General features: G+C 45.7%; 1 protein-coding gene across 1 annotated transcript in view; it reads left to right on the forward strand.

Annotated features, from left to right (window-relative positions):
- Positions 1–12,085, forward strand: part of ADAM12 (ADAM metallopeptidase domain 12) — a 175,481-nt gene that overhangs the window by 43,413 nt on the left and 119,983 nt on the right. The window contains exon 3 of the mRNA XM_063405105.1: positions 2,020–2,093. Within this exon, the coding sequence (XP_063261175.1) occupies positions 2,020–2,093 (74 nt within the window). The remainder of the gene's footprint in view (positions 1–2,019; positions 2,094–12,085) is intronic.

The following is a 12,085-nucleotide window of genomic DNA, read 5'->3' on the forward strand; positions in this document are numbered from 1 at the left end:
AAGGAAAAATATAGTCTCATCTCCTTGCAGATGGAAAAGAAGGAAATGAGCCATTTGTTTGAAAGAAAAATTGATGGTGAAGCAAGATTCTGAACCTGGGTCTTGAGCAAAGCAGTGCAGCATCCATAACTGGGGCCATTACTGTGCTCTGTGAGAAGAAGTTTCAGCTTTAGGAATTCTCTGAGAGATGATTTTGTCCTGTAACAGCCTGTTCTATTCTGCAGCTGCTTTTTTAACTTTGCAACTTTACCAACAGCCATTGACTGTCAAATAAGTACCACTGTGAACTCATGAATAAACATGATTGTCATTTCCATATTAAGAGGGCCTTCAGCTGAAGAGAATCCATTTGTTGCCACTGCAATATCTTAATTATTTACTGAGTTATATTGTAATTAATTGTGGTTTACTCTCTCAAAACTCCGTATTCTGTAGATCTCACGGGTTTTGGAAGCAATGCACTAATATTAAAGTCATAATCAACACTGCTTCTAAATATTCATGCCAATAAATGACTCCCATGTGTTTGCTGAGTGCCAAGGATAGTCTGAAGCATTTATTTAGCATTCTAGTGGGATCTGGTTTCTGCAGAGTTCGCAGGGATGCAGAATTTCAATGCTGTTGCTGGGAAGGCGCGTTTGGATTCGCACGAGCAGGACACTTTGGACAAAGCCATGGTGTCTCACTGCCAGCCTGGGCTCAGGAAAGCCTGAGAGCACTGGGGAGTGCTCAGCTATTTCTCATTTTAAACTGTTTTGTTTAGTCTGTGACAGCCTCCCAATAATTTCATTTTTTAATAAACATCTCTAATTTTTCAAACAATTTGAAAATCACTGCATTCCAAGGGTGAGGATGCTCTGTCTGTCGCAGAGGCTCCACCAGGGCTCCGCTGTAGCAATCACAAATCCAGACACATTTCTCAATAAATCAATTAAACACTAGATGAAACAAAATGATTCTTGCTGCAATTGGCTGACACAAATCTCCAGAAAAGCATCTTGAGTGTACAGGGGAACAGCTGATTTATGGAGCTACTGTTGGAATTTCAAACAAGGAAATGCTGTCGCGCAATCCAGTGAGTTTGTTTAATGAAATGTAAGTTAAATGTAAACAGTTTTAAAATATATGTGAGCTGAGTCTTTTGGATCAAGAGCAGCCAGCATCTTGCAAACTGTGCTTTCTCCTTGGAAGTGCAGTTTCCAGAGCCTCTGGAGGTGCATTCCCCCTTCCTGCAGGTTTTTAGGCCTCCACTGCTCCAGATCCTCTCTCACAGCTCACTCAAAAATTATCTGCTTTACCTCTGAATGCGTGAGATGAAAAAGAACTTGATTTTTATAATCAGGGGAAAGGCAGTATGAAGATTGCACGCAGTCGTGATGGTGCTCAAAAATGCAATCCAGATGTCCTGATCCATGCTGGAGTGCAACTGGGATTTCTGTGGCCTCTGTTGCTGATGTCTTGTTTAGAAAGTTCTCTTAAATACTTGTATATGCATAAATACTTTGTCTCTTGTTGTCACAGAGATACTTGATGATGCTGTTGACCATATTTTTATTGATATTTCACATTTTTTGCACTTGACAATCCTTATGCATCCCTTTCAACTCAGGATATTCTATGACCTTAACTGCTGCAACATCACCTCTTTTTTCTTTTAAGATGAAACTTAATTATGCCTTATGAAAAGCTTGAAATGCATCTTAAAAATTTGAAATACATCTTGGCTATTAGGCAGGAATTGTTCCCTGTGAGGGTGGGCAGGCCCTGGCACAGGGTGCCCAGAGCAGCTGTGGCTGCCCCTGGATCCCTGGCAGTGCCCAAGGCCAGGCTGGACACTGGGGCTGGAGCAGCCTGGGACAGTGGGAGGTGTCCCTGCCCATGGGAAATAAATGGTCCTGAAGACCCTTTCCAAGCCAAACCTTGCTTTGATTCCATGATGTGTCCATTTCCCTGGCAGAGCCGGGTGCAGGATGATGGGCTCTGGGTTTGGACTCAGCCAATTCTGTTTTCCTTTTTCAGAACCACCCGGCACTGCTGCAGTTTGTAATTCAAGCTGAAAATAAACATCTGGTCATCGATCTGGAGAGGAATGAGTAAGTACCCTGCTCATGGTCACTTTGTACTCTTGGAGGAGGGTTATAATTTTGAAATTGATGGTTTAAAATTTCCCTGGGGCCAGCTTTGATACTTTGGTCCCTATAAAGAGTCCCCTAACAAGGGAATTTTGTTTCGGTTTGGATTATGGGTATTTGTGCATTGCTGATAGAGCAAGAATATCTGGTTGTATGCATTTATGTGGGGCTGAAAATGGACATGTTGCCTCTCAGGGTTTTCCTGTGTATTTCTTTTGGATTTTTCCTCCTTTCCTGTGGTAAGGCCTTTTATTTATAATAATCTGGAATATCCTACAGTCTCTGGAATTTTTTTGGGAGGACTCATCCCTCCTGAAGGCTTTCTGCACCCATGATCTGCTCCATGCAGTGTCCATCAGGGGAGATAAGTCAAGGCTTTGGGATTGACCCCTGCTGGAATGTTAAATGGAGCTCTCTGGCTTTGCTGGCACGGGGCTGGTGATGGGATGGTTGTGCTGTTCATGCAGCCCAGGACCAACGCTGGGCTTGAGCCTGTGTTTGTGTGCACCCTTTTCCATGTGCTCCTGGCAAATCCTGCTCTAGTCCAGGAGGTTTCAGAGAGGGTTCAGGGACTGCTGCAGATGTGGTCCCATGGGCAGAGTTGTTAAAGGGATACAGAACCATACAGGAATGAAATCACTGCTGTGGAAGTCTGTGACAAATGGAAAAAAGTCTTTGTCTACCCCGTAAGTGTTCTTTTTCCTCTCAGAGAATCTCAAGGATATATGGTGGGAATCCAGATCAGGACAACTGCGTGCTGTTTGTCAAAGGCAAACCAAAGACCACTCTCAACCTAGGGAAAACTTTTCATAGCAGTTCCCAAGGATCTGTGAGTTCTGTAGGTTCCCCTGCTGGGAATCAAAGCCACAAAGGTATTTTTTTTCAGTTTAATAGAGAGAGCGTGGATGTGAGCAGTGCAGTTTGATGTGTTAGGAGGAAGGAATGTGCCTGTGAAAGCAAATGTCCAGGGGAGGCTGGGGACATCCTGCCTCAGGCTGGGGATAGACAACATCAATGGAAAACCACGGGGCACCTCTTTAGTCCTCTGGAGTAAAACAAGGCAAGATTTTTACTCCCAGTCATTTGGATGAACCCTAACGTTACCCAGCTGTGATGAATTCCAGTTGACTTTATTATCCGGCACCAAGCCCAACTCTTGAGCTTCTTTATATTATTTTTAATGCCCCTGTTGCAAACCTGTCCTTGAAGGGTGTGCAGATCCCCCATGTGCAGGTTGCTGTGTTCCAGTAACTAGAGGAGAATTTAATTCCTTTAGTAAACAGGGATTTCACTTTATATTCTCTTAATCTTTGTCGAAGGGTGTGCCTTCCTGCAGGAATGGGAAGTATGCAGCAATTGAGGAAACTATTTACATTCCATGTCAGCGATTAAAAGAACATAAAAAAACATTAAAAACCCATAAAACTGCTAATACAGGCTTTGCTGAACGAACCAAACTCTCTTGTACCTGTAATAAAGTCAGATTCAGAAGACTGTAAGATGCAATCTCCACCTCTTTTAGGAGCAGGACAGGAAAGTGCAATAAATTACCTCTACAGGAGTCTGCCTGACTGTGTGGATTTGGAGATGTTGAGATCTGCTCCTTAAGAAATACATTTATCAGTGGTTATTTTTCAGTTGGGGTAAACTGGGATTATTTTATAGTTTGGTGGGGTGTCCAGCTGAAGATTTGCATTGTGGAAGAGCTGTGTGTGGTGTTGACAACACGAGGTTCCTCATCCCAGCAGGAGCTTCGAGGCAGTTTTGTGGAATGGGACAATCAGCCTTGTCTGGGTCTGGCATTTGTAGCACACGAGGCAGTTCACAGATCCCAAACCACAGGCAAATTTGGTCATGGTTTTGCAAAACCATTTTGCTCTTTCCTTCAGAATTTCTGACTTTGATTTTCGTAAGAGGTTATGGTTTGAGTGTTGCAAGTCCATGCAGAAGGTTTCTCAGTGTGTGCATGTGAAGGTCAGCTTTTGTTTCTGTAAATCACACCAGGCACTGGTCTGCAGGACTGGGCTGTGCTTCCCAGGGAAAACAATCCCCAGCTCTTTGTGCTTGTCTGTGGAAGCTGTGGTTGTATTTCTTCTGCCTGTAGTGCTGGGTTGGGTGTGCTGTGAGGGTGCACGAGCACCCTGTTGCTTCCAGGGGCTCTGCAGGGCCATGGAGTGGGAAATAATGCCCAGGAGAGAAATGAGAGCCTGCATTTCTGCAGAGCAAACATCTGATGGCAACAGGCCAGGCTGGACCTGTGGGTTCTGGACTCTGGAGGTGGGAAAAGCTCATGAAAAACCTGGGGAAGGGAGCAGTGCTCACATCTCTGCTCCCTGGGAATCTCCAAGGGTGCAGATGAGCCCCTCTGGCTCTTTCTGATACTGGTGTGGAACACGGAGCTCAGCCAGCATTGAGCCATCACTCTGCTGCAGGTAGGAGTGGACAGAGAAACTCAAACACCTTGTCTGGTGTAAAGAGTGGCAGCACACGAAGCTCTGAGACGTGTGCTGTTAACTTTCTGTGCTTTCATGTAAAGCGTTGGAGAATGGTGGGGGTGGAGTGCATGGGACCCCTAAATTACATAATTTCTACATTGGGTCATGCAAAAAAAACCTGGATGTGATTTTTCCATGGTTAGGAGGAACAGCTGCTTTGAGTAGTCTTGACATTAAACTCCATTTATTGAAAACCTTAGAGATTTTCCAAACCTTGAGTTATATTTCAAAACATGATTCAGATGCATTAGGCAACCCCAAGTGGGGAGCAACGTGTGAAACCATCTGTTATCTGTGGAAATACTGAATGTCAGTTTGGTGTTTTCTGATATTTAGACTCATCAAAATGTGTTCATATGTCCTGGGCGAGATGTTCTGAGTGACTTCTGGAAGAGTTACTGGTACCTGACTTTGCAGCCTAGGGCTTGAAATCTCGATGGCTTGCAGCTGTTGAGATTACTTCTGTGGATATTCATTAAATGCTTCAGTGATTAATTTCCAGGCACTGCCCATTTGTAATTGCAACCCCAAAATTATTTGTGGTGGATTCGATTTGTCACAGGCAGAAAACCTGCCTGCGAGCTCATGTTGCAAGTACATTCCTTACCATGATTTAGCTGCAAAAGATGATTGCACTCTTGAGAACCTTCAGCTCTGTGGTACCTTAAATGTTTTAGAAACACTTGTCATATGGAGAGATTTCCAGAATCAGCAAAGCATCCATCAGCTGCAAAACAAACCACTTCTCTGGAGCAGCTGACTGGGCTGGGGTGCGTTACATCAGTAATACCGATGCTCTGCTGGTGTGCAGGGGACAGTAATGTATGCACTTAGCAATCCCTTGGGAGCTGATTGCAGCGTGTGGGTCTTAGAGGGAAGCAGTTCACAGCTGTGTCAGTGAAACAGAGCCCCTGGAAGATTAAACCTGAGCTGGAGAGTGGAACAGACTGTGGCTACTGGCTGTTTGTCTGTGACTGGAAATGTTTTGCACCCTCTCAGGGTTAGGTCTGTACATAGCAAAGCTCTGAACTGTTCTTTTAGCTTTTAACATGTGAACCATCCAGGTAAAGTCAGCAGAGTCACTGATTTTCAGAATTAATTTCATGCTTGCATGATCTGCTGACAAAGGTCATAATTATGAATGTCAGAGAAGTGTAACTCTGAGCAGGTGCTGGGGAACTTCCCCCCAGTGCTGGCTCCTGTGTGTACCTGAGGCTGGGGATGTCACAGAAGGATAAAAAGCTGAGATAAGTTGAGGGCATATGGGGGTGAGTATGGAGGGGAGATGGCTTTGCCCTTGAGGACACCAGGAACATCCCAGGTGTGTCCTGGACAGTTTTCTTCTGCCAGGATTTTGTTGTCCAGCTTTACAGAGGGAGCAGTGGGGGTGACATCAGTGTGGATGTGGCTGTTGGGCCTCTGGTAGTGTCCATTGGAACATGGAAATGGAGAGGAAAAGCTGGAATATTTTAGAGGAGCTGAGTTCACTCTTCATTTCCCCATCATTTTATGCTCTTTTTTCATCAGGTTTATAGCCCAGCCTTAACAAAGCAATATAAAAAAGGCAATATATGAGGTTACATTGCTGCCTTTTATTCCCTCTGTAAAAATTCTTCAATTTTATCAGGAGACAAAATCCACCTCAGACCACGGTATAAGCCTCCATCTTATCCTGTTAATCCCTTAGAATCCCAGAGAGCTCCAGAGGTTTAGGTCATCTCTGATTGTCCCTCTTGCACATTTTCCTCTTCTTCACGGAGACACAGTACCCAGGATGGGTTGGGATGTAATGGCCCAGTGTTGGAGGTCACTCTGAAAGCTTTTCCCAGGATTCAGGAGGCTCCAGCAGAATTCTCTAGGCTGGAAATCAGGCAGTAGCCATCTTCATGCACAGTGCTGATGTGACCAGTTCCAGTGAGGCTTCAGAGTTCAGGCAATATTTTGTTTTCCCTTTTGGTCAAAAGAAAAGAAGTTGTTCTCTCCACTTTTCTGCCTGACCTCCCTGAATGGGAGCACTGATTGGTGTGCAAGTGACGTTGGAGCTGGATTAATTTATCAGGGAAACAACCCATTCCCAGTGCCAAAGAAAATAGCTGACAGGATTTGTTAATGAACTGACATGCTTCTGTAGAATCAATGGCTTGAAATACAGAGGGAGAAACAAATCTAAACAAACAAACCCCAAACAGAGAGCTGGGACCTGTCAGAATATACTTGCTATTATAATTCTGTGATGTTTCTTAGCCAAAAAACTGTGACCTCAGCCTGGTTTATCTGCAAGTGCTGGAGCTGGCAGCTGTACTGCAACATTTCAGCCTGAGCTGACAGTTTCATTATAACTGAAGTAAAAAGTTTCACTTTACTGGAAGGAAGGGTTTTTCCCTTTTTGCAGTGGCACCAGTCAGATGGTCTAAACCACGGCAAAATATGGCAAATCAGCCACCAGAGCTACAGTAAAAATGGGATCAGTCTGTGGCTCCAAGGTACAGGTATTTCCCACAGGTTTGTGATAATAAAAATGAAGTATTTAGCATGGGCATTGAGAAACAAAGTTCGTTCTGTATTTTTTAGCAATGGTAGTCAAGGTTGTGTGGTCAGAGCTGCCTCTGGCTGTGTCATTTTGGAGTGAAAGGGTTCAGCTCCATCTGGAGAGAACCTGCTGCTTTCTTGGTCTGTTTTTTATCTTCTTAGAATCACAGAATATAGAAAATCTTGAGTTGAAAAGGACCTTAAAGATCCTCTAGTTCCAACCCCCACAAACATGAGTTCCCAGTAAGGAGTTCCAACTCCTCATATGAATACCCCAAAAGAAAGGAACCATGAAAGATGATATTTATATGCTGATATAAAATGCTGGTAGAGGAGAGGATAAAAAGACTCAGAAATACAAATTCTGAGCCATTTTTGTGCCTGTCATAATGTCTATCAAACTCAGCTTTCTTTTCCTGTGCCCACAAAACAGCAGGAAAATGGGGCTGTGCCGAATTCCCTGGAGAGAAGAGAGGGCTGTGTCCTACTCACATCCCAAACCCTGGTTTTGGGGACACACTTGGGGTCAGGGAGTCAGTGCTGCTCTGTCCCCTGCCCTGCAGCCTGGCACGAGGGAAGGACTGAGGGATCAAACCCTTTTCTCTCTGGGAAAACTGGGATGTGGGAAGTGTCACACTTGTGTGTGTTCTGCAGAACTGCACACCTTGTTCACACAGCAAACAAAATCAGTCCGAGGGACAGGTGGGACAGGTGCTGGTTTCTCTGCACGAGTGTTTTCCTGACTTTCCAGAGTGTCACCAGCTGGCAGCTTGGAGCCAAGTGACCCCAAGGTTTTTAGTTTTTCATTCCATCAGAGCAATCCCAGGCTGTCCCCTCCAACTAAAGATATAACAATAATATTAATAACTGTCATACAGAGTTAGCCTGCTTTAGGTTCCACTCTCTGAATACCTTGCAGCAGTAGACTCCAGTCTCTTCTGAGCTGTGTTTTAACCTCCCTGTGCAGTGCAGAATGTGAGGTTTCAGCTCTTCCCTTCACCGTGGCTCAGCAGAGAGGTCTGGAGCAGGGCTGGCTATGGGGAAGGAGCAGGAATGTTGTTCCCTCCCTCTGCGGCAGCTGAGCTCAGCCCCAGCGCCCTGACAGCGAGCACACGGACACGTGCAATCCTCCAGGAGAGAGGATTCAGAACCAGGGGGGAGGCAGGAGATGAAAACCTTCTGTAAGCCTCGGGATCTCCTGCTGCGTGGCGAGGAGCACTGCGTGTCCCAGGCCCTTGTGCAGGCTGGCAGGAGAAGGATGGGAGCCTCCAGCTGGAGCCAGGCTTGGCTCACAGACCTCCCCAAGGTTCCTCACGGGGTTTTTCTATCTGCTCCTTGGGCAGGTTTCAGAACCCTTGTGCTTCTTGGGTTGTTTTTTTTTTAATTGTTTCTGACAGGAGTGAGCAGCATCTCAAAGCAGTGAGGGGGAAATGCTGAGCTCTGCTCTGCAGCCCCAGCACGGCCCAGGCTGTTTGAGCTCCTTCTCTCAACACCTGTAGAGAAACCAGGCCAGACCCAAGGGGCTTCTCCTGATTTTCAGAAACACTTGTGGATATTGTTTTTTGGCTTCAGAAACACAGGGAGGGCTTAAATAAGTTTTCAATTCACAGCTGAGGGTGGGCAGGCCCTGGCACAGGGTGTCCAGAGAAGCTGTGGCTGCCCCTGGATCCCTGGAAGTGTCCAAGGCCAGGCTGGATGGAACAACCTGGGACAGTGGGAGGTGTCCCTGCCCATGGCAGGGGTGGAATGAGGTGATCTTTAAGATCCCTTCCAACCCAAACCATTCCATGATTTTATGGTTCAGGGAATTATCCCATCCCTGAGTTTGCCCCCTGAGATTTTAGCTGGAGGTTTGGATGTAGGAGCAGAGAGATAACAGGAGCAGGAGGAGGACAACCTGGCAGTGTATGTCCATGTCAGAACAAACTGGGAAGAGATATCACAGCAGAAAAAACATTTCAAAAAGCAAAATGCAAGTTTCAAGATTCTTTTTATCACGTTTTTCATTCTAATACTTGCGATTCATGTCCTCAAGTTTTTTCTGCTTTGTTGTAAGTTTTTAAAAACTAAACCAACAAACCAACCAAAAGCAAGCCCCTGATAATATTGTCACAGTCATGCTTAAATCCTAAGATTTGTTAGCTTTGCCCTGCTGTGGTCGTGGAGTTTAGATAAAAGTCTTCCCCTCGCATCTGCCCCCAATGATTTGTGTTTTGAGGTCCTGGGATGTGATTCTTCTAAGGCTGTATCCCTGTGGTGTTAGAAGAACAAATTTGTATCACAAACTGAGTGTAGGGATTTTTTAAGGGGCTAAGGGGACACCGGTCATGCTGTTCTCATGAAGAGTTCATACCTCATTTTCCTTTAAAGATCTCAGTCAGGAACTGAGTGCAGGAACTTCCACATAAATGTTCATCTAACCTACTCTCTTTTATCTTCTTTTTCTTTCTTCCATCTTTCATTTTTTCTCCTTTATTTTCTCTTTTCTCCCCCTCTTCCAAGCTCCCTTGAGAGGATTTCCTGGTGTGTATGAATTTCCATAGGCACAGCAGGGCAGCCTTCAGCATTTCAAGCATTTCTTTCCTGCCAGGGCTGCAGGGAAGGTGGCCAATGTGCACAGACCCCTCTCTAAAAACCTCGAGATTCTCCTGTGCCACAAAACGCATGGAAAGAGGAGGGAGCGCAGGGGAAGGGAAGGCAGTGAATGTGTGTGCACAGCAGAGTGTGATTCCTGGATGTTTCTCCGGGCAGGATCCGATTCAACATCCCTGATGCAGGCTCCTTTTCCATTTCTCGAGCGCGGCGTGCGTGACTCAGGCTGCAGGCATGTCTGCAGAGCTGCAGCAGCTGCCTCTGCACCCACCGAGGGGAGCCTTGCCTCTTCAAAAAATAAAAAAAGGGGAAGGAAAAGATAGACGAAGAATAATTTACAAAAAATAATTAGGAAAGAAAGAGAGAAGGCAGCAGGTAAAAGGTAGTTGAGGACAATCTTTTTCTGTGTATGGGGCTGAATTCAGAGGAGAAGCAGACACTGCTGGACGGTGAATTTGAGACTCTTTCCAGAAAATGTCAGTTCCTTTCCAAGTGACAGAGCAGTTTCAGAGGGCTCCAAGGATGGCAGAAAGTGCTGCTGGAGGAATCCAGACCCATCCCTGCCTGTAGAGCGTGCGGGACCGGGAGGTGCTCACGCCCTGTCCCAGCCAGCTCCGCAGGGAAGGGGGGATCCCCACATTTATTTATCTCCTCTCCTCCCAGCAGAGCCTCAGGGATGAATTTGTTCACATTCTGAGAGCCTCGAGGATGAATTTGTTCACATTTTGAAGATGAAAAGCAGCGAAGTGTTGCGATATCAGCCAAGAGGGCTGATGCAAAAAGCAGAGTCTGTATGAAGAGTGGGGAGGAAATACATATATGGAAACATAAGCTTGGCAAGAGGGTGCTTTTTTTCCCCCTTCTTTGATGTCTGGCCTCAGTAATCCAGACAGATTCCTTCAAGAAATGGGTCCAATTTATTCCTTTGCTTTTATCTTGCTACCTGCTCCTCCTGGCTGTGTGTGGAAGTGTGCCTTTTGCAGGAATAAGGGAATTTGAGAACGCTGGAATGATCCCCCGGAATGGGACTGTTCCTGGCAATTTGTGCTTCCCACTCCTCCGGGGAGGGGAGCAGAGCTTGCCTGTTCCTTCATCTGCCCCACGTATTTGCAGTCTCTCGGTGTTGCTCAGTCCAGGAAAAGCACAGTGTCCTCCTCCTATCTGATGTTCTTCCTTTCCCTGAGGGAAACAAGAGTTATGCTCAGTTACAGCCCCAGTCAGGGTTCAGTTTCAATGCAGTCTTTCTCATGTTACATATTTTATCTGCCCAGCATATTCTGTTACAGATTGTGTATTAAAAGGTCATGTTTTATTACAGTTTTTTCCTCTAAAGAGAAAGAATTAGAAGATGTATCTCCTATGCTCTGATAATAAAGCACGTAAACTTTTGGCTTCAGAAAAGCTGGATGTGACATTTAGGGATAGAAAAGCAAACTCCATCACCAAATTAATCAGGAATGCTTGCATACAGCCCACTCTGACTTCAGGGGAATGGCTTCCTATTCACATCAGAAATGAATTCGATACATCTGAATATTAGTTTTACTCTGGATATTAGATAAAGAAAAAAAAATACACAACTGGATGCGAATTAGGAAATGGAAGTAGAAATATTTTCACAACTTAGCCCGAAAACCATGGAAATGACAGATCTCTTTACATTCCACACAGCCCCTCAAGTACAGCTCAGAACCTGTCAGCTGTGCCTGGTGCTGATGTGGTTTGCAGACAGCTTCTGCCTTTTCTCCTCAGCACCGGGCCTTGCTTGCCCTCTGTGCCCTCCATCCTTCTCCCCCTCCCCAGGCACAACTCCAATCCCCCCAGCCACCCCCAAACCCATTTATCCCCGCTCCACTCAAACACCAAGGCAGTCAATGCCTTATCAGTTTTGAAACAGCGGGCTGGATAATTCCAAGCAGATGTCTCCCTCTCCTCAATCACAACATCAGTTATGTCTTGGTCACTCTTGATTAGCTGATTCTTACATAATGAGGAGCTGCAGTTAATGGCCACTTCCCTGTGGGCTGAACGTGCTGAAAAGAGCAGCTTTGCCCCTGGAGAACAAGAGGCTGATGAGGCAGTGAAATCAAGCTCCTGGAATGAGGCTGCATGATGAGTCATTAGGAGGGATGAGGCTCTGCTGACAGATGAAACGTCTCTGATGGAGACCAGTTGGAAAAGCACAACTTGGTGCTTCATGAATGTGTTGGGGTGACTCAGAAGGCTCCCGTTTGTCTCTGGGCAGTGTTTCCTGTGCTGGATGTGTCTCCTGGCTGGCTCTAGGCTTTGAAAGGGACACCCTTACCCTCACTGCATGAAAGATGCCATAAATATGAA

This window comes from Prinia subflava, chromosome 9 (assembly GCF_021018805.1).
Source record: "Prinia subflava isolate CZ2003 ecotype Zambia chromosome 9, Cam_Psub_1.2, whole genome shotgun sequence".
Classification (NCBI taxonomy): domain Eukaryota; kingdom Metazoa; phylum Chordata; class Aves; order Passeriformes; family Cisticolidae; genus Prinia; species Prinia subflava.